We start from the raw sequence: 26989 nt of genomic DNA, 5'->3' as shown, positions 1-26989 counted from the left end.
ACATGCTAATCTCATTTACCCCCACCTGTCCCTTCATCTCTCCATCCACCCTTTCCTTCATTACTCCCTCCCTCCACCCATCTCTTCATTGGTACATCACTGAACCTAAAGGGCTTGCGTTGGCTCATCTACACTAGTATGTTCACTACTTAGTGTTGTACTATGTAAGGAATAGGGTGCCATTTGAGACACATGGATAGGTTTCTGAAGACTGCTTTCTCAAAATAGGCTGTCATGCCAGCGACTTTGACTGTCAGTTGTATAATTATACAGTTCCCAGTGGATGCCTGGCACTCTTCCAAACACGTTATGTACACAGTGCACATAGCATTAAGAACACCTTCCTAATATTGAGTTGCTGTTGAGCATGAAAAACCCAGCAGCGTTGCAGTTCTTGACACAAACCGGTGTGCCTGGCACCTACTGCCATAGCCCAGTCAAAGGCACTTAAATCTATTGCAGGTGTTCATAATGTTTTGTACACTGTATATCAGATGGTAAACCTTTAGTAAGATGTTTATTATATGTGACACATGCAGTAATAAAGGTCAAGGACTAACTCGCTAGTCTCATTGTTATTCTGTTTACATTTCACAAGTACCTTGTACACAACATCAGTCACCAGACCAGATAATGTGGTTTGGTCTTGTTTTAATGGAGCAAAGCATCACGATCATTAAGCATGTAATCTTCTAGTGTCCATTTAAGCAGCCGATCTCCAGCACAACTACTCTATGTTCCGGTCAGCTGCCACACTACTGATGATCATATAGGTTGATCTCTGCACACATGAAATCAGCTCCAGGTATCTGAGATGTCTTAAGGCAGGCATGGTTTATTTACATTCAAATATTTGACAGTAAAGTGATAGGTTCAAATCTCCAAGCCTACCTGACAAAAGCAGAAGGTTCCTCCACCACTTATCTATGCAGTCTCAATTGCCCTTTACCACTTACCCTACCCAGACCAGTCCTTCACCACAAACTACAGTTTGTCTCAGGACTTCTATATCTGACATCCCGAACCAGCTAGCCACCCCCTGTGTGTTAAGTGCTAGCTACTCCTCTGGCCTCATGGCTGGTACGTCCAGTCCGTTGTCTCTGACGTAGGGCAGGACAGCGTCGGTGTAGAACATCTCCAGCTTGACCAGCGTGTCGTCCCAGAACGTAGGGTCAAAGGTCACAGGGATGATGGCTGTTTCCTTCAGGGTGAACACCACTAGGTCAGCCTGGGTTAACCCTGTCACCGCCAGCTGGCACTGGATCTGGGTGTAGTAGGTGTGGTCTGGTTTCAGATGGTACCTCACCTGTAGAGAACAGAAGAATTGGGAAGCACTGCTAGAATACACTAGTAGGTAGATCTTTATAGATTGAAGGTGCTCTTTGGTTAAGGGGTTAACTGGTCACAAGGCAGGGCACTCTTCATTTAATTAAAATGTCTTTATTATGATAGTATGTTAGAACAAAAAAAATAAATCTTGGCATAACCTACGTCAGGGCGTACAATGATACAACAAACATGTCCTAACCAACCTGTCCCACGCCCAGGTCCTGTATCGTCAGGCAGAAGGCTGGGTCCTCTCTACAGGCCTGGGCTACAGTGTTCAGACGGTGCTTGTAGGGAGACTTGACCTCCAGGCAGAGCAGCCGTTGGCCGGTCCTCTGGTCCTCTACAATGCCGTCAGGGCTGCCTGCTAGCCAGGGGCGCTTGGGGTCGATAAATAGGCCACACTCCTGCACCCTCACCGCCCGGCCCAGGGCCTTGCTCTTCAGGCTCTGATATCTGAAAAGAGATGAGACTGTAATGTATTCATCTCAGAGGGGAAATTAGTTTGTCATCCTTCCAGCCATAGAAAACCCAGGTGGTCGGTGGACCTTAATTGGGAAGGACGGGCTTGTGGTAATGACTGGAGTGGAATGGGTGGATTGATAAAATACATCAAACACATGGCTTTATGCCATTCCATTTGCGCCGTTCCAGCAATTATTATGAGCCGCCCTACCCATTTAAAACAATCGCAGGACATTTACAGTAAATACATAAATTGATACCTCCGCACGGCCTCGGCCTCCCGCTCAATGCCCCAGTTCATGGCGCAGGTTTTGACGTTGGTGCCACGGCCGGTGATGGCGGCCAGATAGGAAGCAGGCGGGGTCTGGCTCTGGCCAGTGACGAAGCGGCTGTGGGCGAGGCTGTGAGCGATGGACGCTGTAATGCGGTTCCGACGCCAGGCGAACCAACTGGGGTTCTCTCTCTGGCCCCGGGTCTGGAGCTCCACCGCCTCCACAACGCCACCCTCCATCTTCTGACCTAACCCCAGAGGCATGGCTTCGGGCCTGGGGGGAGAGACCACAGAGCTCCCCCCAACCTGGTTGGTCCTGGGGGGAGAGACCACGGAGCTCCCCCCAACCTGGTTGGTCCTGGGGGGAGAGACCACGGAGCTCCCCCCAACCTGGTTGGTCCTGGGGGGAGAGACCACGGAGCTCCCCCCAACCTGGGTGGTCCTGGGGGGAGAGACCACAGAGCTCCCCCCAACCTGGGTGGTCCTGGGGGGAGAGACCATGGAGCTCCCCCCAACCTGGGTGGTCCTGGGGGGAGAGACCACGGAGCTCCCCCCAACCTGGTTGGTCCTGGGGGGAGAGACCACGGAGCTCTCCCCAACCTGGTTGGTCCTGGGGGGAGAGACCACGGAGCTCCCCCCAACCTGGTTGGTTCTGGGGGGAGAGACCATGGAGCTCCCCCCAACCTGGTTGGTCCTGGGGGGAGAGACCAAAGGCTTACCCCTGACCTGGCTGCTCTTGACAGGGCTATGACTATGCTGATGGGCCTCAGGGTTCTTCTCTGGGATGATATCTGGATGATATCTGACAGTAGGGATGTTCTTTTTGGCGTAACGTGTATCTGTGGTCTTTGCTCCTGCTCCCCTGGCCTGGCTGGCTGTGGCTCTGGTGGTCCCGGAGGCTGGGGTCTTCACAGTGGCTGACCACCCTTCTGAGTCCCCTGAGCCATCAGAGGGGGTTAGGGTGGAACCTTTGTTGATATGCATCTGTGTTGGGGGGCTATTTGAGACAGATGCAACCACTGAGCTGTCACGGTGAGAGCCGTCCTGGCTTGTCTTGGTGGGAGTCATTGTTCGGCGAGTTTCAACAAGTTAGAAGGATTCTGTAAATTCTAAATAAAATAGAGCAGTAAGATACTTTTACATATAAAAATATGATATGTCCCATTCCTAAAGTTGTGTGTGTGTGTGTGGACCTGAAATCCCCAAAAGTCCCCACAAGGATAGTAAAACAAGGATAGTTCTCCCTTGTGGGGACATTTCCCACATCCCCATGAGGACAAAGGCTATTTTAATCTTAGGGGTTAGGTTTACGATTAGGGTTAGAATTAGGGTTTGGTTAAGTTACAGGTTAGGGTAAAGGTTTAGGGAAAATAGGATTTTGAATGGGAATTAAATTTAGGTCCCTACGGGCTATCAAGTGTTTTAGTGGTTTACAGTCTGTCTGTAACTAATGATACCCATTTAATCTCTCTCCCTCCCTCCCTCCCTCCCTCCCTCCCTCCCTCCCTCCCTCCCTCCCTCCCTCCGAGTCTATATGTGGTGATTGAGTAATCCATTTACAACGTAAAGAGCTTGTGAACCTGTACATCACCGAGGCCAAACTTCCTGCCATCCAGGACCTCTATACCAGGCGGTGTCAGAGGCAGTCCCTAAACATTGTCAAAGACTCCAGCCACACTAGTCATAGACTTCTCTCTGCTACTGCACGGGAAGCGGTACCGGAGCGCCAAATCTAGGTTCAAGAGGCTTCTAAAAGCCATGAGAGCCCCCCCCCCCCCATCCACGCTGCTGCTACTCTGTTATTATCTACGCATAGCCACTTTAATAACCCAACCTGCATGTACAAAATTACCTCGAAACCGGTGACCCGCACATTGACTCTGAACTGGTACCCCCTGTTTATAGCCCCGCTATTGTTATTTACTGCTGCTCCTTAATTATTTTTTTTCTTAGCTCTTACTTTTTTAGGTATTTTCTGAAAACTGCATTGTTGGTTAAGGGCTTGTAAGTAAGCATTTCACTGTAAGGTCTACCTACACCTGTTGTATTCGGCGCATGTGACAAATACAATTTGATCTGATCCTCTTTTACAGTGCCCCTCCACTGCCCAGTTCACAGATCAGTAAATATCCTGTAGCAGGTGGTGTACAGTGGGGGTTAAACTAGGGCTATGTAATGGGGAATGCATTCCCTGAACTGAACAGTTCTGCAGGTGAGGGATCAGGGTTCACATGACCGCCGGCACGTGAGGAGACTACTTGTAGACTGTGTCCCAACTGGCACCGTACTCCCTTTATAGTGCACTACTTTTGATCAGGGCCTATAGGGCTCCGGCCAAAAGTAGTGCACTATAACATTATAGGGTGCCACTTGGGACGCAAAGATGAATTTCTGCGGTTGAGGGGCTGACTCTCGAGTCCTGATGGCTTGAATTTAAACTGAAATGACCAAACAAGCAACAAACATACTTCTATGCAAAGTAGGTAATGGACATGAGACTCACCCTATAGCAAGCTGGCCAGACATGAGGCATGCACAGAGGTACAGAGAGAGTCAATTTACATACTGAGTAACTCTGAGTTGAGAGAACATGGAAGTCACAACGGAGGTATTTAAACCCCCTATTGTGTGACTTCAACTGTTCTCAGAACAACAGTGTATTAGGGGGCCAACCCCAACAGAGGCTGTTTCTCAAATTGCACCCTATTAGGGCCCTGGTCAAAAGTAGTGCACTACATAAAGAATAGAGTGCCATTTGGAACTAACTTAGACACTGGGAGGATCTGCTCCATCCTGACAGAGAACAAGATTATGGGAGGGGTTTGGGAGAGTCTTTGTTGACATACTCCAAATGTCTTTGTTTGATCATTACGAGCCTCATTGACTTTAGCTTTTGTTCAACTGTCTGTTTGCTGCTCTAATGGTCTTCTGGTTTTGCTTAGCTCCTCCCCGCCCACGAAACAGAATTTACTGGATTGTATTTCTGAAGTGTTGGAGAGAAGGGTGAGGGTTCAGAGTCAGACGTACAAACGAGCCCTACTAAAAGCATGACCATAATCTAGAATTAAGACAGGGACTAATAGGGAGTAAGGACATTGATGGGTAGCAGGTTGCGAGTATAGTACAGACTAAGTAGTAGTAGACTTACAGTGCCTTGCGAAAGTATTCGGCCCCCTTAAACTTTGCGACCTTTTGCCACATTTCAGGCTTCAAACATAAAGATATAAAACTGTATTTTTTTGTGAAGAATCAACAACAAGTGGGACACAATCATGAAGTGGAACGACACTTATTGGATATTTCAAACTTTTTTAACAAATCAAAAACTGAAAAATTGGGCGTGCAAAATTATTCAGCCCCCTTAAGTTAATACTTTGTAGCGCCACCTTTTGCTGCGATTACAGCTGTAAGTCGCTTGGGGTATGTCTCTATCAGTTTTGCACATCGAGAGACTGAAATTTTTTCCCATTCCTCCTTGCAAAACAGCTCGAGCTCAGTGAGGTTGGATGGAGAGCATTTGTGAACAGCAGTTTTCAGTTCTTTCCACAGATTCTCGATTGGATTCAGGTCTGGACTTTGACTTGGCCATTCTAACACCTGGATATGTTTATTTTTGAACCATTCCATTGTAGATTTTGCTTTATGTTTTGGATCATTGTCTTGTTGGAAGACAAATCTCCGTCCCAGTCTCAGGTCTTTTGCAGACTCCATCAGGTTTTCTTCCAGAATGGTCCTGTATTTGGCTCCATCCATCTTCCCATCAATTTTAACCATCTTCCCTGTCCCTGCTGAAGAAAAGCAGGCCAAACCATGATGCTGCCACCACCATGTTTGACAGTGGGGATGGTGTGTTCAGCTGTGTTGCTTTTACGCCAAACGGTTTGCATTGTTGCCAAAAAGTTCAATTTTGGTTTCATCTGACCAGAGCACTTTCTTCCACATGTTTGGTGTGTCTCCCAGGTGGCTTGTGGCAAACTTTAAACAACACTTTTTATGGATATCTTTAAGAAATGGCTTTCTTCTTGCCACTCTTCCATAAAGGCCAGATTTGTGCAATATACAACTGATTGTTGTCCTATGGACAGAGTCTCCCACCTCAGCTGTAGATCTCTGCAGTTCATCCAGAGTGATCATGGGTGGCTTGGCTGCATCTCTGATCAGTCTTCTCCTTGTATGAGCTGAAAGTTTAGAGGGACGGCCAGGTCTTGGTAGATTTGCAGTGGTCTGATACTCCTTCCATTTCAATATTATCGCTTGCACAGTGCTCCTTGGGATGTTTAAAGATTGGGAAATCTTTTTGTATCCAAATACGGCTTTAAACTTCTTCACAACAGTATCTCGGACCTGCCTGGTGTGTTCCTTGTTCTTCATGATGCTCTCTGCGCTTTTAACGGACCTCTGAGACTATCACAGTGCAGGTGCATTTATACGGAGACTTGATTACACACAGGTGGATTGTATTTATCATCATTAGTCATTTAGGTCAACATTGGATCATTCAGAGATCCTCACTGAACTTCTGGAGAGAGTTTGCTGCACTGAAAGTAAAGGGGCTGAATATTTTTGCACGCCCAATTTTTCAGTTTTTGATTTGTTAAAAAAGTTTGAAATATCCAATAAATGTCATTCCACTTCATGATTGTGTCCCACTTGTTGTTGATTCTTCACAAAAAAATACAGTTTTATATCTTTATGTTTGAAGCCTGAAATGTGGCAAAAGGTCGCAAAGTTCAAGGGGGCCAAATACTTTCGCAAGGCACTGTAGTTCATTTCCTGGGAGAGATCTTTCAGATTTCATCTGAAATGGCACCCTATTCCCTTTTTAACACTGTACTTTTTGACTAGAGCCCTTTGTAGGTAATAGGATGCCATTTTGGATGTAACTATACTCGATCCCTCCCCCAGGCAGGCCTGTGTAGTTGCCCAGACCAGGCAGGGGAGCCTAAGAGGCAAAATCATGTGTGGAGCTAAACTAATAATATAATAACTTAGATTTTTATGGCAATGCACAGCTCCACACACTCACTGGGTAGTACAGAGGCTTAGGCCACATTCACGTCATGGAGGAACGACTTGTCTACTTCGGAGGAACGACTTGGAGCGTTCACATGGTCAGAGCTCCGAAGGAACGCAAGAACTATTCTCACCATTGACAGCCGAAATCGCGGCCATGTTTGTTGCCACTTTCAGTGTTGGATGACATCAGAGCTCAGAGGGCAAAGATCGGGGACCAGAGGTCACCCAAGCAGACACCATGACAGCTCTCAAATAACTACACTGGACTTTGTGCAAACTATAAACTGCATATCCTGAGGCCACATTTATTGTACCTGGGGACATTAATAAAAGAAACCTGAGGAAAACGCTCCTGAAATTCTATCAACACATCTGTGCTACACGCAGGGAGAATATGCTTGACCATTGTTACTTTCCCCTCTGAGAACGGCTACAAGGACCGCCCCTGCCTTCCCTTTGGCAAATCAGATCACACCTCCATCCTGCTCCTCCCCGCCTATAGGCAGAAACTTAAGCAGGAAGCACCCGTGGTAAGGACTGTTCAATGTTGGTCTGACCAATCACATCTATGCTTGAAGACTATGTTGATCACGCGGACAAGACGTTCTGTTCCTACTGTGACGATTAGAACTTATCCAAACCAAAACCGTGGATAGATGGTACCATTCACACAACTGAAAGCACAAACCTCTGCATTTAACTACATCAAGGTGACTGGGAACATGGACGTGTACAAACAGACCAGCTATGACCTCCATAAGGCAATCAACGAGGCAAAACTACAGTAGAAGGACAAACTGGAGTCGCAATTCAATGGCTCAGACACAAGACGCATGTAGTAGGGAAAGCCGGCCACACCTGCTGTGTTCAGGTCGAATTGGGCCGATTTACAAGTTCTCTCTTAGTTCATTTAATCTGATTGTAATAAGGTTACATGACTTTGTCCACACAGGACATCTGAACACACAAAGTACATTTTGATGATGTTCATAACATTTTTGGTGTTAGAAATGAATGGGTGAGACTACAATTAGTGTATAAAATTTAGTTCAGGCCCATGCCCATTCATCAGATGGACACACTTCCTCTCCCAGACCCCCACATGCATGTGTTTGAGCACACACACACACACACACACACACACACACACACCTAACTCTCCTTATTGGCTTCCATGTCAACCCCCAGGGGAACCTTTCCCCAATAGAATCTTCCCCCATGGGAACCACACCTATTGGCATTCTCACAAACAATCGCAACATTGTTTCAATAACACATCTAACTTTTCTTGCAGCTCTGGTATATAAAGCTTTTTTGAGGTCATGCTCACAATTCATTCTGTGACAGCATAATGATCAAACAATATACTGTATGTGAGGCTCTTGATCATATCTTTGATCATGACACTGGCGAGGAGGAAAGTCCTTGTTAAACTTTGACACGAAGTAGTCTGTGATAAATAGCACAATATGTTTAATCTGTATTTGTTATAGTCAACAAAATCCATAATCCATGGATTTTTTAAAACTCAAAAACGAGTTGTATGAGCTCAGGTCAATGAGGCCTATAGGCCATAAATAGCTAATAGAAGTTCAAAACGTGTAATGTTCACAAGAACTTAAGTTGATACAAAGATCTAACACAACATTAGGTGATAATATATGTATTATTATGGATTTATAATCCGCTATAATGGGGCGGTCATTTTGGACCGGGAACACAGAATTAATTAACATGAAACGACCACAGCAGGGGGGTTAAATCTACTTGAAAATCTACGGCAAGACCTGAAAATGTTTTTCTAGCAATGATCAACAACCTGTCAAATTCAGAGCTTAAATATTTTTTGGGGGAATAATGGCTAAATGTTGCACAATCCAGGTGTGGAAAGCTCTTAGATTTACCCAGTAAGACTCCCAAAGGTGCTTCTACAAAGTATTGACTCACGGGTATGATATTTCTCTATTTAATTTTCAATACATTTGAAAAAATGTCAAATATATATATATTTAATCAATTCTGAATTCTAGCTGTAACACAACTAAATGTGGAATAAATCAAAGGGTATGAATACTTTCTGAAGGCACTGTAGAACCCTCTGTAGAAAGGGTTTTACATAGAACCCAAGAGTTCTACCTGGAACCAAAACGTTTATTCAAAGGGTTCTCCTATGGGGACAGCCGAAGAACCTTTAGGTTCTAGATAGTACCCTTTTTCTAAGAGTGTAAGAGTCGAGGAACAGAAACTATACACATATTACATTATGTTCATTTTTCGACCGCCAGGTGAGCTAAATGGTCTTGATTTATCTGGAGTGGTGTGATAGAATAGAATAATAGAATAATCCAAGATAATTGTGTGTTTAAAGGGTTGTTTGGCCGTTTCAAACTAATAGTTTTAGATAGAATACAGCAGACCTGTGTCATCGTTGTCCTACTCTACTTTTCTACTAAATTACTGGGCAGAATAGTATTTCACAAAATTAAATTGTTGCTTACCCGATGAAGTTCTGTCTAGTCGAGAGTTCAAAAGCGGAATTGAATATCTACTGCATGAGTCACTATCTCATGACAAACACGTCAGATTCATCCTATTGGCTTGCTGCTGCTGCTGCTGCTGCTGCTGCTCTGTGTGTGGGTGTGTGTGCGTGTGTGAGTCGGGCATGCCCTGAACATGTCTAGTGTCAGAGTCGCGTTAAAAACAACTCGAAACTCGGAAATTTTGGGCATCTTTCTAGAGCTCCGACTTTCCGAAGTAATGATATGACCTCGTTATTTTTCCGAGTTCCAAGTTGTCTTGAAAGCAGCAAGTGAGACAAAATACATAGTCCTGTGTAAATCTGTATTAGGCTATACATCTTTATGTATGTAATATTACTGCATCTCTTAACCATCTTATGAATAACAGGATTTTAAAAAACAATTAATGTTCCTGAATAAATTATTTAAAAAATAAGTTTTTTCAGGGCTGCCAACTTTTGAAGAAAGCTTGGATAGAGATTTGCTTTGTGAATTTCATTGCCCCTTGGAACAATCCCTAGACTGGGGGTCCTCCCCCAGGAAGATTTTACTGTTTTAAAGCCAATTTCCTGCAAATCAATGTATTTTGAGGCCTATAACCATAGTACTATTAGGTGTATTCAGGATGCTTTGAACATTAAATGAGCACTCAAAATTATGCTCATATTTTTTAGGTGGTTTGACACATTATTCAGACAGTAATGAAATGGGATAGGGAGACAAGCAAATGCTAGAAACAGTGGGAAGGTTGGAAGCAGGGACTGATCTCTGTTCTCAGGTGGAAAGTTGTATGAGACACATACCTGGGAGTGTTACCTCTACAACAAGGCTCTGCACAGGAACTGTAAATATTAATGGTTGATGGCAGTGGGGAACCAAATCATAGATTGCAGTCTGCTTGTCCATAGACTGCTTTCAAGGTCAGGACACAAACATTTTATACTTTGTCATTGGGTAAACTCTCTCTTTAAAATAGGAGTGGAAGAAAATCCTGCTTGCTCTCCAGGAGGGTTGGCCACCCCAGATCTATGTTTCCCAAGTGCTGGGTGTTTGAAAATGTTCTTGTTATAACAATTCATTTCTCAAGATCACACAGCCTTCAAGAAAAGTCTAATGAATATCAATATTCAGGTGGTTTATGTCTACTAGTTGAAGATCCTTGCCATCATCTTACTCTACATAGACAAAATATAATGCGTTTATGAGTTGTGAGTCCTCCTACCATCTCTGTCTAGCATGTGCACAATACTAAAATGTAAAAAATTACATTTGATACCTGGAGCATTTAATATACTGTGCTTATTTGTATGATTTATTCAAAACTGTCCATAAATGGCTGCAAAAATGCTTAGCCTCATATAATTAATATTCAAAGACACAAGTATGCATCAGATTTCAAATATGAAATTACTCTGGCAAAATTGTGAAGAAGTGGAATAATAAAATAATTGTAGGGAATAACCGTAGTGTTCTTGCTGAGAATCACAGTAATTACTCTATATTTTAGCCCATTGTTAAGAATTAGAATTGTTCCACTGATCAGATTAAATAAAGTAAATAGCTAATAAAATCTACTGAGTCAAATATGACATAAATCTGCCCCTACACTCTACCCAAATTGTTTTATATGTATTGTACCCCATCTAGAATCACATTTACACTTTTGGGTTCACAATCTATTATTATTTTCATAGTGACACATAGGTCTCCCTACCCAATTCCCCTACTAAAACATGTTGTAGGTCTGTCTGATGCCTTTTCGTTGTCACAGTATAAATGCCAATCACCAAACGAGGGGACTAATGGAAGTGAGGATTATATCGATTTTAGTACATGCTGTCAAAAGGCTGCATTATGTCTGCAATAGGGACGGGAGTAACCGCAACCTAATATTGTTAACAACATTGTACATAAAACAACGCTACCGTACTGCTCTTTTTACAGTTTTATAAACTCCGTGGAGAACGATCTCTCCATTCAGCTCCACTCTAATCCTGAGGGGCGTTTCTTTAAACGCGCATCCAAGCCCCTTGAACCTTTACATAAACTAGAACAATCATATGCTTAAATGTGCCGCGGCTCACAGTGCTGTGGCAACACAATGATAGAGATTCCTGATCGTGATGTTAAATTGCAGGCGCAGATGCTCCGATTTCAAAACGATTTGGAGCACAGTTGAAAAGTTAACGCGCGGACTACACACAGACTAATAAATGCAGTATTTTTAAATGCGTGAGATATAAAACGTGTGCCATGAGAGCGCGGAAAGAGGGTCAAATGCGTGTCTCACGGCCAATGCGTGGGAGTTGGCAGTTCTGGTTTTTAGTTTTCGGTTTAAGGTTGCGTTCCAAATACGTAAAATACATCCTCCTCTACTACCCTCGCCCTTGGGGGAATCCCAGCGGCCACCTTTGCCGTCGTTGGTCCAAACAATTATCCAAGCAAGGGAAGTTGGCAAGTAAGCCCCTCAGCCCTCGTTTGTGATCGAGTGTACAATTCTGTTCACTCTGGGGTCTGATAGCCCCATAATTCAATTTGCAATGATTGTACATTGGCTAAGAAAAGTCAGCCAAAACTTAAAACCAAAATCAATATGGAGAGAAGTCAACATACAAGTGTAAGTAAAAACCAATATAGACACGTTAGAAATTGTGCAACTACCATAGTTCCATGATGACTAATAACAGGCAAGGGCGTTCCATTTAATTTAATTAATTCCACCCTTGCTCTGCAAGTGTCATCTCATGATATGTCATTGTTACGTTCCCCAGTTTCTGTGTTGTGGTTTGTTAGGTGTGTGTTTCAGGATGGCTTCCTGATATCCCCCCAAGCAGCTGATTGGTCGACTCCATGGCTAATCATTGCTGAGAGAGGATTGCTGAGAGAGGAGGTTGATGGCTGGGGGTCATTATGTTGGTTGTTGCTAACAGAGATGGTTATGTTCTGTGGTTGTTGCTGAGAGAGCTGATTTGATGTTCTGTCTTGGTTGTGGCTCAGAGACAGGTTTTGTTAAGTATTTTTGTAGCTGCTGATTTGAGGTATGTGTGTGCTAATAGAACTGTGTTTTTGATTTTTGAAATTGTTTAATTGCATTTGGATAATTCTGTTTCATTTTTTTCCCAGGGGGGGAGGGGAAGGCACCTAGGGAGTGCTTAGGCAAGAGGCCTGCGGGCATACATATACCCGTGGTATATTCACTGTCTAGGCACACTAGGTAAGACCTGGGTGGACCACCCCTTGTATTTTGGTTAGGGCACCAGGTGGTGCTAAATTAGGTAAGTAGTGGGTATGCAGGTAAGGTAGGAGAGGGGGGGGCTTTGAGATTTACTTTCTTTGCTTTGGTTCCGTCCAGCCCCTTTTCCCCATATTACCGTGTGACGGAATAAATTCCTTGTAAACGGTACCACTTTCTCTGCCTTTGTCATCCTTACTCGCACCTACAGTCCCTCTTTCACTTCATGGAGGGTTGAGTTGTAGCAGGGTGTGGTGTTCCCTCTTCCTAGAGGCGTGCATGACAGTCATTAGAAGTTTCCACTTAATATGAGGGCTGAGGGTGTATTTTACATGTTATGAATGCAGCCCAAGAAACAATCAAAATGGGTCTGTGTTCAGTATGTTTTTATGTTCTGGACCGTTCAATTGAACAGAAACTACTGTACAGAACAACCAGTTGAAAAACGGGGAGGTGTTTTGGGCATGTATACATTGGGCGTCATCCATTTTGTCAAGTCGATGGTCACCGGCTGCATTTTAAACACTTAAAAGGCACACCCTCAGCCCTCAAATTAAGTGGACACTTCTGATGACGTTGGACAAGTTTACACTTGCAGGCGAGGAAGGAGGGAATGAATTTTAAATGGACCGCCCTTGCACGAAAATTCATCATTCGACGATTGTGTTTTCAGCTACCGGTAACTGGGTGGGTTCTTTATATGCGCTACAGTCAATTATGATTGCATGTCTACTTATATGAACTATATAATTATTAATATACACATGTGTGATAGCTAGCAAATTAATTAGCTAACTAACGTTAGCCTGCCTAGCTGGAACCTCTGAAGAATACAAATATTTTATTTATACTATTTCCAAAAGCTAACCAAACAAAAACATTACTTTTACGATATGTTTTTGCATTAGTAGCACCATTTCTAACTTATTTACATGTTGCAAACTTCCCTGCTTGGCTAATAATTTGGACCGACGACAAATATGGCCGCGGGATTCCCCCCCCCCCCCCCCCCAAGGGCGTAAGGCAAGGGTAAGTGAACAAAGGTGTCTTCTATGAGTTTGAAACGCAGCCACCACCGTGTTTTGCATTCTGGGGATAAAAATTGTCCAACTTGTACCTAAATGTCTACTGCATAAACTTTATAACAATTGTGATCAAAGGTCAAAGTTTTGACTGCTAGTTTCAGCAGTTGCTCTTCACCAACATTGGTTTAAAACTTGAATGGAAGAATTTCATGGTAAGGTCGACACCGGTTGTATTCAGCGCTTTGACACTTGTTGTTGATTTTGATCATCCTGCAGCCATCTCCTGCATTGTGAGAAGTTCTATTGTCAACCAATCATTAGGGTGTTTTGTTTGACCCACACGAACATGACCAAAGACATGACTGAAACATTTATAACTTGTGTACAGTGGGTATACAGTACACACAAGTGATGAGGCTCTCTCACTAATTGTCACTGTGTACACACATTATATTATGATTTCAGTTTGAGTGTGTGATATGGGGGTTAGATACATATTTCTACATTATAAAAACCTATTATAATAAAACGTTAACACAGACATGTTGATCTGAGCCTTGCTGTTGGAAAACCACATTAGTGTCTGACTTTTTGGCTGTCACAGATGCCCCTCCCCTCGACTTTCGTCTACAGTCGGTTGCTTTGGCCTTACCACTCAAACGCGACCATAGGTTGTGGAATGCTGTCAGCGTGTCCGCTGCCCCTTTAAATACGTCATTCATTGCTTCAAGCCACACGGGAGGAAACGTACATCAAAGTCTGCTCAAGAACGTAGAAGAACATTTTCGGATAACGAGTCGTTCAGTATAAACCGTTCCGCAACGTAGCAAACGTTCAAGCTAATTAAATGTACCTCTATGACAATCCAGTCACGTGACGGAACGTGGATCAATACGTCAAATCTATGCGTCAGGAAAAACGGCCGCCGTAAAACAGAAAATAAAAATACACAGTAAGTTTAAGGTTAATCGATATTGGTTTCGGCTCTTCTTTTCTGGTAAGTCTCTAAGGCAAATCGCAATTAAGTAAAGATATTCACATGTTTGTGCTGACTTAGACTGCATCTTTTTACAATTTAATCGTGTTTCTCTGTAGTGAGACAGTCGGGCAGCTGTCAATGTCCATTCCCCATGTCATTCTCCCAGATCACCCAGTCTTTGTATCTGGGTGGTGTGGACACAGTCTTCAAGCCCACCGGTCTCTACAGTAGGAACATAACTCTGATTGTCAACGCCACTGCAGAGCACCCCTGTCCTCAGTATGAGGGGGTGGAGTGTTTCCAGGTACCCGTACTGGACCAGCCTCACGCCCCCCTGGCCTGCTACTTCGATGCTGTTGCAGAACGTATCCATAACAACCACTCAGGGAGTACGCTGGTCCACTGCACTGCAGGCCGGAGCCGTTCTCCTACCCTGATCATGGCTTACCTGATGCGGTATGAGGGGGTATCACTGCGCCAGGCCCATGAGTGGGTCCTGAAGTACAGACCTCATATCCGACCCAATGCTGGTTTCTGGAGGCAGCTGATGGAGTATGAGAGGAGGCTCTATGGGAAGAATACTGTGAGGATGGCTGCTACCTCCTGTGGTGTGCTGCCTGAGGCTCTGGATGGACAGGAGGCCATTTACTGTGTGAATGGCTGATGGTATGTGTCCCAAATGGCACCCTATTCCTTATGTAGTGCATTACTTTTGACGAGCCTAAACTGAAAAGAGTGCTATTTGGGATTTGTCATAATGTATATGAGAAAATAAAACCAATTGCTATAAAAAATATTTAAAAATCTGTTTATTTATAAAGTATTTACATTTAGTAATGTATGTATTCATCCTAGCTTGGTATGGTCTTCTAAACGGAGCTGTATCATCTCTGCAATGAATGTACAGCTCTGCGGTGCCTGACGCACCCCTCGGCTGTCGATACACCCCCCAAGTCCAATTTGGAGGTACCCATCCTGGGGAGAATGGTCAGAGTCCGGTTGCATCCCAAACTGCACCCTATTCACTATATAGGGTGTCATTTAGGATGCACAGTGTCCTTCTGGGTGGGTAGCAGAGCCCAGTATTTTCTGACATAACGATGGGTTTAGGTTAGAACAGGCCAGAGGAGGAACTGTCTTCAGTATTGGAAACTTCTCTTGGTCTGGATGTCATCAAGGATCTGCTGCAGCTCCTCATCCTCAAACTGCCCCTCCAGACTTTAGACAGAACAAACAGACAACTACTGTCACTAAATGTATATATAATAAACATTTACGCCTGATTTCATGGTCAAGAGCCGACTGCTATCCAAATAGATACAAGGTTTAGAGTCTGGGTTAGAGGACTGAGTATGGTGATATGTGAGGAGGCAGTAACAACAGGTCCTACCTAGGGATGAGGAGCTACCTAGCTACTTCTGGACACATGTTGGCCAAACTGGCCAGCTCAAATTTATGCAGCTTCTTCCGTAAGAGCAAGCTATACGATACAGGGCAATTTCAGTCATCACGAAAAGTTACCACCATATTGTATTTTATACGGTATTGACATTGGTTTTTGGTTGTGATAGTGACAACCGCTACACTGACCTGCGGACACTGGCTATAGTTTCTCTGTTTTTGAACCGGCTGAAACGTGCAGTATAATTCAGACTTTTCATGAAGACCTCCGATAGCTCTTGTTCGTCCTCTGCACTCTCGTTCTGCTGCTTGCGATGCTCCAGAAGCATCTGTACCTCGGAGTTTAGAAGTGTCTCCGCGTTCTCGAACTCTATGAAGAACACAGGTGTGTTTTAACGTGGTTAATATAGTTAGCTAGCTAAATACCTCCAGTGAGTCGTTATATTCAATCTAGTTATCATAAATAAGCGGGATACGAACCTTTCGGGAAAAGTAACTGAGAAGCTTCCTCCTCATCTGGACGCCATGCTGCTTGTCACAATGAATTAATTAACCTTCCTACCTAACGTTACAGTAAAATAAAAAGCCACAAAGCTGATATCCAGTTGCTTGCTCTGAACCAAATGGTGCTTATATCGGCGCCTAATAATTGTTTTGGCATTATAAAAACATTAGCAAGGCGAAACTCCAAATTATTCAAGGAAAGAAGTTGCTATCTAACAAAAAATATAAAAAATCAGCGTCTCATAGCAACACAAAGTACTTCCGGGTCACGATATTTCGAATTTTAAAAGTCCTCCACGTAATAGTAGAAAAGTGTCAATAACCAGTATTTTATTCGATATATGAAAAATAATTGTCTAAACGTTAAGCATTAAATGTGGGTTTAAAAAAAATTCCAATGTAAAAAAAAAAAAAACAAGCCATGAGGTTGAAGTAAGTGTCAATTTATATAGTCTTAATTACATTACTTTACTTAGATTTGTGTGTGTTGTGAAATTGTTAGATGTTACTGCACTGTCGGAGCTAGAAGCACAAACATTTAGCTACACCCTTAATAACATCTGCTAAACACGTGTATGTGACCAATAAAAATTGATTTAGAGCTCCGAGACAGGATTGTGATCCAAAAAATGTCTTCAGCATTGAAGGTCCGTCCCCAAGAACACAGTGGCCTCCAATATTCTTAAATTGAAGAAGTTTGGAATCACCAAGACTCTTCCTAGAACTGGCCGCCTGGCCAAACTGAGCAATCGGGGGAGAAGGGCCTTGGTCAGGGAGGTGACCAAGAACCCAATGGCCACTCTGACAGAGTTCCTCTGTGGAGATGGGAGAACCTTCCAGAAGGATAACCATCTCATCATCAGATCCTTGATGAAAACCTGCTCCAGAGCGCTCAGGACCTCAGACTGGGGGTGAAGGTTGACCTTCCAACAGGACAATGACCCTAAGCACACAGCCAAGACAACACAGGAGTGGCTTTGGGAAAAGTTTATGAATGTCCTTGAGTGGCCCAGCCAGAGCCTGGACTTGAACCAGATCGAACATCTCTGGAGAGACCTGAAAATAGCTCAAAGTTAAGCCTACTCTATCATTAGGGCTACTTAACAGGGACCAACTCTGTTTTATCTACTCTCATACCGTTTGTTGATCACACATTCCCTACTGACGCTCTCATATGGTCAGCAATACCAGACAGCGCAAAGAAGCTGGGAAATGTTATAGCTGTATTTTGACATGCATATACCAGATTTGCATTGACAATGCAACCTATGGATTATCGAATAAAGTTAGGAATTTTCATGCGAGACAGGAGTAAGGATTTTGGGTTTCATTTAGATTGGGACGATAGGAAAATAGCCTAGGATATATAAAAGGCTACGTGAGTCAATAGATCGCAAGGCCGGTTCGCTCATTAAGCGGCATATTGAAGAGTGTGGCATTTTCTGTGCTAAACTGACCAGACGCACCTCCAACAACAAATAAAAACAAATAATTCTCCCCAAAAACCATGACAATTTCTCTCAACCAGTGGCATATAGCTTTTTAGGTGAGCGCTGATGCCGCCCTGTGATAAGCAATGCCCACTTTGTGAAATGCAAATATTTCGCTTGTACATTCTCAGCGCGCATCTCCAGGGTGCTGTTGGAGAGACGCATCGTTGCCGAGCTCCACCAATTCCGTTAAAAAAAATCGTCTAACATAAATCATGTAGCAGACATAGTATATGGTAGAAAGTGTTCGTGGGCTTCCCTGTAGCCTACAGGTTGGATATAAAATGTATGACAATGTCATGAAGACACGTTTTACATCAAGCAGGTTTCTCCGATTAAATACCCTAACTTTTTAATAGCGCCCAATCAAATAAAACATTCGCTGGTATGTTAACAAACAACATATCCTAAAAACAGGGCAGATCCATGTAAAATACAAAATATTTGTCATGGTCAGTGGTTTCAAGTTTGTATCCGTCGATCATAGCGAAAAATAAAATAATTTTGCATTTCCCTCTGTGTAAACACATTTGAAATAGATTCAGGATAACTCCTGATAAAAGTTAGGTAGCTGATATTCAGAAGTTTAAATAGCCAAATTGATTAGTCACAGGAATCTGGACAATTAAAGGCAATGCAACAGCCTGTTTTACAAACGGTGGGCTTAATACATGGATGGACATTCATACAATTCCATTGTAGGCGGACACTGTAGGCTGCACCCCAGTCATCAAGGGTCGAAGTCTTTTGGACGTATTTTTTTGTCGGGTCAGGACCGGCCGTCTTTTTTTGGTAAAGTAGTAATTATCTTTATTTAGATCCCCCCCCCCCCCCCCCATGTAGTTATATTTTTTAACATAATGCACTTCATAATGCACTATGCAACGCTGCGAGAAAGTCGTCGGGTGTCGCCAGGTGGTTGACGATTAAATTACAACGCCATTTTCATTCAGTGCTGCATTGCGGTTCATTGTTTGGAGAAAAAAACACGTAGAAAATTGTTTGTGTATAGCCAAAATGCTTTTTCAAAAATGCAGGCTCAGACAGTACAAAACTATATGCGTTGGCCGGGAATCGAACCCGGGTCAACTGCTTGGAAGGCAGCTATGCTCACCACTATACCACCAACGCTGACATGACTTAAAATAAACACGACTAACTTTAAAGTAACAATTTGAATGTTTTCTGTAATTACCTGATAAAAGTGTAGTTTAGTTTTTTTTATTTGGCCAGACATATATAATTATACATATAATTAGCTACAAATAGGTCACGGTTAAATAATACAGATGTGCTAATGTTGCTTGTTTTAATGTGTCGTAATCAAATTACATTATTTTGCTAATCCAGCTAACTGTATTTTGCTAATCCAGCTAACTGAGCTCGTCCCTGCTAAACCAGTTATGTAACGGTTTGGTTTTGGTTCGCAATAACTTCCAATTGAGGTCGATAGCTTGCAAAGAGACGGAGAGAGCTTCCATATCTAACTAGCTAGCTTACATTACCTGAACAAATATTATTTAACAGTTTTGTTTCTAATTTCTAGTGGTATTACAGTGCATTCGTAAAGTATTTAGACCCCTTGAGTTTTCCACATTTTGTTACGTTACAGCCTTATTCTAAAATGGATTACACACAATACCACGAAGCGAAAAAATAACAGAAATACCTTATTTACATAAGTATTCAGACACTTCGCAACTAGACTCGAAATTGAGCCCAGGTGCATCCTGGTTCCATTGATCCATGAGATGTTTCTACAATTTGGAGTCCACCTGTAGTAAATTCAATTGATTGGACATGATTTGGAAAGGCACACACCTGTCTCTATAAGGTCCTACAGTTGACAGTGCATGTCAGAGGAAAAGCCAAGCCATAAAGTTGAAGCAAGATGCAAGATGAACCACCAAGATGCTTCCAAACTGAGCAATCGGGGGAGAAGGGCCTTGGTCAGAGAGGTGAACAAAAATCAGATGGTCACTGACAGACCTCCAGTTCCTCTGTGGAGATGGGAGAAACTTCCAGAAGAACAATTATCTCTGCAGCACTCCACCAATCAGGCCTTTATGGTAGAGTGGCCAGACGGAAACCATTCAGTTAAAGGCACATGACAGCCCACTTGGAGTTTTCCAAAAGGCACCTAAAGGACTCTCAGAACATGAGAAACATTATTCTCTGGTCTGATGAAACCAAGATTGAACTCTATGGCCTGAATGCCAAGCGTCACCATAGGAGGAAACCCTATGGTGAGGCATGGTGGTGGTGGCAGCATGCTGTGGGGATGTTTTTCGGTGGAAGGGACAGGGAGAGGGAAAGATGAACGGAGCAAAGTACAGAGAGGTTGTTGATAAAAATCTGATCCAGAGCGCTCAGGACCTCAGACTGGGGTGAAGGTTCACAACAACCCTAAGCACACAGCCAAAATAGTTGTGCAGCAACTTTCCCCATCCAACCTGACTGAGCTTGAGAGGATCTGCAGAGAAGAATGGGAGAAACTCCCCAAATACAGGTATGCCAAGCTTGTTGTGTCATACAAGAAGACTCGAGGCTGTAATCGCTGCCAAAGGTGCTTCAAAAGGTGCTTCAACAAAATACTGAGTAAAGGGTCTGAATACTTATGTGAATGTGATATTTCCGTTTTTTTTTAATACATTTGCAGAAACATTTCTAAAAACCTGTTTTTGCTTTGTCGTTATGGGGTAGTGCATGCAGATTGATGAAGGAAAAATACTCTTTGATTCGTACTAGTGATATCCTTGACCTGCTCTGTGTTGGTGTGTTGATGGGCTCTCTTTTTTTTCTCTCTCTCTCTCTCTATAATTTCAGAATGGGAGTGTTGAGAAGCGAGGATGTGCTGACAACGTTTCCGTCATACTGGTGTCTGTTAGCTTCTGAACAACAGACACCCAATCTGGCCCGTCATTGCGTGCCTCTGAGTGATATGTCCACCGTGGCTCAAAGAACTTAAAACATGACCAGATCCCACCACTCCCAGAAACACTGCCCACAACAGATGAACATCAGACATGTTGGTCAACCGTTCATTTTAAACAAGATGTTGTAATCTCTAACTCCATGCGTACGGTATACTGTTCACAGCAATGCAATTGCTAATTGCTTGTATTGCATACTTGCGTAGTGTGTAAATAAGGCCTAATGCTCTGTAGTGCCCTGTACTGCTTATCCCGATGACTCCTGATTTAAATGGGCTTTTTCTTTTCTAATTCGTGCACATGTTTTTTTTGCCTTAAATGTGTATTTTTCTTTGGGGTACTTTTAATAAAGTAGATCAGAACATAATTTCAGAGATTGTCCCAAAAATTCAACACATGTATAATCCAATCGGAAGCTGGTCTACATTTAATGGACTCCTAACTTCCTCCCTGTTCCCGCCACCCTGGATAATAAAGGGTCCCTTCCCTCTGTCCCAAGTCTCCTATAAGTTCATATCATAAACATATATTAGGATTTGCTTTATTGTATCTGATTAGGAATTTAAGAAGGAATCCTGTTTGACACATTGCATGATGCCCCTCTTTATCCCAGACAAAATTCCCCTCGTGGACAAAGTAAATTATATCAACTTGTAGGACACCTGGGATACACTTGGGAACCGCATCTCTAGCAATAGCCTATTTTTCTCCCATGGTAAGGAAAGAGTTTGGCCATTAGATGGTGCTATCAAACCGTTTCTCAACCTCACTCATGATGACGGCCTGCAACGGGCAAGACAGATTTATGCTATCAAAAAGAGCTACACATCTTCAGCTTGTCTTTTTATGTATGCATCAGCAGATTTACGCTCTACAAACATATACATGCAACATGTAAAGTGTTGGTCCAATGTTTCATGAGCTGAAATAAATGATCCCAGAAATTTTTTACATGCACAAAATGCTTATTTCTTTCAAATTTTGTGCACAAATTTGTTTACAGCCCTGTTAGTGAGCATTTCTCCTTTGCCAAGATAATCCATCCACCATATCAAGAAGTTGATTAAACAGCATGATCATTACACAAGTGAACCTTGTGCTGGGAACAATAAAAGGTCACTCTAAAATGTTTACTTTTGTCACACAACACAATGCCACAGATGAGGGAGTGTGCAATTGGCATGCTGACTGCAGGAATGCCCACCAGAGAATTGAATGTTCATTTCTCTACCATAAGCCGCCTCCAATGTCGGTTGGACATATTTGGCGGTGTGTCCAAACGACCTCACAACCGCGGACCACGTGTATGGCATTGTGTGGGTGAGCGGTTTGCTGATGTCAACGTGAACAAAGTGCCCCATGGTTGCGGTGGGGTTATGTTATGGACAGCCATAAGCTACAGACAATGAACACAATTGCATTTTAGCAATGGCAATTTGAATGCACAGAGGTACGGTGACGAGATCCTGAGGCACATTGTCATAACATTCATCCGCCTCTGTCACGTCGTGTTTCAGCATGACAATGCACGGCTCCATGCCGCAAGGATCTGTACACAATTCCTGGAAGCTGAAAATGTCCCAGTTCTTCTGGCCTGCATACTCACCAGACATGCCAACTATTGAGCATGTTTGGGAGGCTCTGGATTGATGTGTATGACAGCGTGTCCAATCCACTCTCCATGTGCACCTTCCTCACCCTTGCCGTCCACGTCTCTTCTAACGGAGGCCCAAATAAAGGGTTAAGGGACAGGGACACAATGTTCAGATCCAGGGGGTAAACAAGTCAGCAGTCAGGTAACCTCTTGCCATTTCCCAGTTGCATTATAGGCCTATAGCCTGTTCATAAATGGCATGTCATATTGATATAGAAAACGGCTATGGTGTGTACCCTGACATAACGGTCATTGCTATCTGGGATCCTTGGGACGTCCCTACTCTAACCTTAACTAATACCATAACCCTTAGCTTAACCATTTTACATGTCAACTTCAATGAGGTACTGTAGGGACGTCCCAAGATAGCACAGACCCCAACAGAACAGTTGTTTTTCCCGTTGTCTGTGTTCCTCCTGAAGCCGTGATGTGTTTATGGAAGAGTCTGAATGTTCCAATAGCTTGCCTCAGGCTGTTGATTTAAATCACCATATCATTCTTCAGATAACTCTGCTCTTAAATCACCACCAGCCAGCCAGCCTGACAGAGAGCTGCATCTGTTAGAGCAGGCTGAAGTCTCTCTGTGTGTCTGTCTGTCTCTCTATATATATAGCTCTCTCTCTCTCTCTCTCTCTCTCTCTCTCTCTCTCTCTCTCTCTCTCTCTCTCTCTATATATATATATATATATATATATATATATATATATATATATATATATATATATACTATATACTGTACATCTGTGTTTCTCTCTGTCTTCTCTTGAGAGCCAGGTCTGCCTACGGCGGCTTTTCTCAATAGCAAAGCTATACTCACTGAGTCTGTACATAGTCAAAGCTTTCCTTAAGTTTGAGTCAGTCACAGTGGTCAGGTATTCTGCCTGGTAGTAATAGTATGCTGGTAAATAGCCTGGTAGTAATAGTATGCTGGTACATAGCCTGGTAGTAATAGTATGCTGGTACATAGCCTGGTAGTAATAGTATGCTGGTACATAGCCTGGTAGTAATAGTATGCTGGTGCATAGCCTGGTAGTAATAGTATGCTTGTACATATCCTGGTAGTAATAGTATGTTGGTACATCGCCTGGTAGTAATAGTATGCTTGTACATAGCCTGGTAGTAATAGTATGCTGGTACATAGCCTGGTAGTAATAGTATGCTTGTACATAGCCTGGTAGTAATAGTATGCTGGTACATAGCCTGGTAGTAATAGTATGCTGGTGCATAGCCTGGTAGTAATAGTATACTTGTACATATCCTGGTAGTAATAGAACGATGCTCCTGTAGAGGAGAACGATGGGAGGATGAGTGGAGGGCAGGAGGGAGGTAGGGAGGGAGATGAGGAGATGATCGAGGGAGGGAGTGGAGGGCTGGAGGAAAAGAGTGGGGAGAGGGAGAGAGTATTTATTTCCTTCCCTATTCCCCCCTCCGTCTTTATCACCTTCTTTCCAGATCCTTCTGTACATTTTAAATTAGTTGGTAGTTGGAATGGTTCATTTAATGTATTAGCTCACTGCCGTCCTCCCCTACACCCGGAAGACACATTTCAGTTGAATGCATTCAGTTTACAACTGAATAGGTATCCCCCTTTCCCTTTCCCTCTCATTAAGCTGGTGTTTGTAAGTGGGTGTGTGTTTGTGTTCATGCGTGTTTATGCATGCATCTGATTGAAGGGGGATGGTTGCTTTTGTCACCAGCTGACAGGACAGTGGCAGTGTTTCATACATATTTCACACTGCAGTCTTACCAACAGGACAGGCCATTCACTGCCTACTGTCCTCCAATTACACACACTGCCCACTGTCCTCCAACCACACACACTGCCCACTGTGCTCTAAACACACACTGTTCTCCAAACACACACTGTTCTCCAAACACACACTGTCCTCCAAACACACACACTGCCCACTGTCCTCCAAACACACACACTGCCCACTGTCCTCCAAACACATACACTGCCCACTGTCCTCCAAACACATACACTGCCCACTGTCCTCCAAACACACACACTGCCCACTGTCCTCCAAACACACACTGCAAACTGTCCTCCAAACACACACACTGCAAACTGTCCTCCAAACACACACACTGCCCACTGTCCTCCAAACACACACACTGCAAACTGTCCTCCAAACACACACACTGCCCACTGTCCTCCAAACACACACACTGCCCACTGTCCTCCAAACACACACACTGCCCACTGTCCTCCAAACACACACACTGCCCACTGTCCTCCAAACACACACACTGCCCACTGTCCTCCAAACACACACACTGCCCACTGTCCTCCAAACACATACACTGCCCACTGTCCTCCAAACACATACACTGCCCACTGTCCTCCAAACACACACACTGCCCACTGTCCTCCAAACACACACACTGCAAACTGTCCTCCAAACACACACACTGCCCACTGTCCTCCAAACACACACACTGCCCACTGTCCTCCAAACACATACACTGCAAACTGTCCTCCAAACACACACACTGCCCACTGTCCTCCAAACACACACACTGCCAACTGTCCTCCAAACACACACACTGCCCACTGTCCTCCAAACACATACACTGCTCACTGTCCTCCAAACACACACACTGCCCACTGTCCTCCAAACACACACACTGCCCACTGTCCTCCAAACACACACACTGCCCACTGTCCTCCAAACACACACACTGCCCACTGTCCTCCAAACACACACACTGCAAACTGTCCTCCAAACACACACACTGCCCACTGTCCTCCAAACACATACACTGCCCACTGTCCTCCAAACACATACACTGCCCACTGTCCTCCAAACACACACACTGCCCACTGTCCTCCAAACACATACACTGCCCACTGTCCTCCAAACACACACACTGCAAACTGTCCTCCAAACACACACACTGCCCACTGTCCTCCAAACACATACACTGCCCACTGTCCTCCAAACACATACACTGCCCACTGTCCTCCAAACACACACACTGCCCACTGTCCTCCAAACACACACACTGCAAACTGTCCTCCAAACACATACACTGCCCACTGTCCTCCAAACACATACACTGCCCACTGTCCTCCAAACACACACACTGCCCACTGTCCTCCAAACACACACACTGCAAACTGTCCTCCAAACACATACACTGCCCACTGTCCTCCAAACACACACACTGCCCACTGTCCTCCAAACACATACACTGCCCACTGTCCTCCAAACACACACACTGCCCACTGTCCTCCAAACACACACACTGCCCACTGTCCTCCAAACACACACACTGCACACTGTCCTCCAAACACATACACTGTCCACTGTCCTCCAAACACATACACTGCAAACTGTCCTCCAAACACACACACTGCCCACTGTCCTCCAAACACATACACTGCAAACTGTCCTCCAAACACACACACTGCCCACTGTCCTCCAAACACACACACTGCCCACTGTCCTCCAAACACACACACTGCCCACTGTCCTCCAAACACATACACTGCTCACTGTCCTCCAAACACACACACTGCCCACTGTCCTCCAAACACACACACTGCCCACTGTCCTCCAAACACATACACTGCCCACTGTCCTCCAAACACATACACTGCCCACTGTCCTCCAAACACATACACTGCCCACTGTCCTCCAAACACACACACTGCCCACTGTCCTCCAAACACACACACTGCAAACTGTCCTCCAAACACACACACTGCCCACTGTCCTCCAAACACATACACTGCCCACTGTCCTCCAAACACACACACTGCAAACTGTCCTCCAAACACATACACTGCCCACTGTCCTCCAAACACACACACTGCAAACTGTCCTCCAAACACATACACTGCCCACTGTCCTCCAAACACACACACTGCCCACTGTCCTCCAAACACATACACTGCCCACTGTCCTCCAAACACATACACTGCCCACTGTCCTCCAAACACACACACTGCCCACTGTCCTCCAAACACACACACTGCCCACTGTCCTCCAAACACATACACTGCCCACTGTCCTCCAAACACACACACTGCCCACTGTCCTCCAAACACACACACTGCAAACTGTCCTCCAAACACACACACTGCCCACTGTCCTCCAAACACATACACTGCCCACTGTCCTCCAAACACACACACTGCAAACTGTCCTCCAAACACACACACTGCCCA

General features: G+C 44.1%; 2 protein-coding genes, 1 long non-coding RNA gene and 1 other non-coding gene across 6 annotated transcripts; 1 reads left to right on the top strand and 3 right to left on the bottom strand.

Moving 5' to 3' along the window:
- Window positions 1–634: 634 nt before the first annotated feature.
- Window positions 635–14721, bottom strand: LOC110503813 (uncharacterized). 2 transcript variants are annotated; one of them, XM_090218415.1, is made up of 4 exons: window positions 14507–14721; window positions 2052–3171; window positions 1533–1782; window positions 635–1306 (listed from the first exon to the last, which is right to left on the bottom strand). In XM_090218415.1, exons 2-4 carry the CDS (start codon window positions 3128–3130, stop codon window positions 1058–1060), a joined length of 1578 nt encoding a protein of 525 aa, XP_090074541.1. In that variant the 5' UTR covers window positions 3131–3171; window positions 14507–14721; the 3' UTR covers window positions 635–1057. The 2 variants fall into 2 exon arrangements, with proteins under 2 accessions (XP_090074541.1, XP_021438031.2); XM_021582356.3 differs by lacking the exon at window positions 14507–14721 and adding an exon at window positions 9577–9731.
- On the top strand, window positions 14508–15627 carry LOC110503815 (dual specificity protein phosphatase 14). 2 transcript variants are annotated; one of them, XM_021582360.3, is made up of 2 exons: window positions 14508–14806; window positions 14950–15627. In XM_021582360.3, coding segments are annotated over exons 1-2 (549 nt in total). In that variant the 5' UTR covers window positions 14508–14805; the 3' UTR covers window positions 15498–15627. The 2 variants fall into 2 exon arrangements, with proteins under 2 accessions (XP_021438035.1, XP_021438036.1); XM_021582361.3 differs by having other exon boundaries at window positions 14508–14851.
- LOC149972377 (uncharacterized) lies at window positions 15626–17000 on the bottom strand. Its single transcript, XR_016491336.1, has 3 exons — window positions 16715–17000; window positions 16424–16604; window positions 15626–16051 (listed from the first exon to the last, which is right to left on the bottom strand). It is a non-coding gene; the product is annotated as an uncharacterized LOC149972377 (long non-coding RNA).
- Window positions 17001–19287: 2287 nt separating this feature from the next.
- On the bottom strand, window positions 19288–19359 carry trnag-ucc (transfer RNA glycine (anticodon UCC)). Its single transcript has one exon. It is a non-coding gene; the product is annotated as a tRNA-Gly (tRNA).
- Between the last annotated feature and the right edge of the window lie 7630 nt (window positions 19360–26989).

This window comes from Oncorhynchus mykiss, chromosome 24, assembly GCF_057628025.1.
Source record: "Oncorhynchus mykiss isolate SJ-2025 chromosome 24, ASM5762802v1, whole genome shotgun sequence".
NCBI classification, from domain to species: Eukaryota; Metazoa; Chordata; class Actinopteri; order Salmoniformes; family Salmonidae; genus Oncorhynchus; species Oncorhynchus mykiss.
The sequence above is the reverse complement of the archived record's forward strand: the minus strand, read 5'-3'. Positions and strand labels throughout refer to the sequence as shown.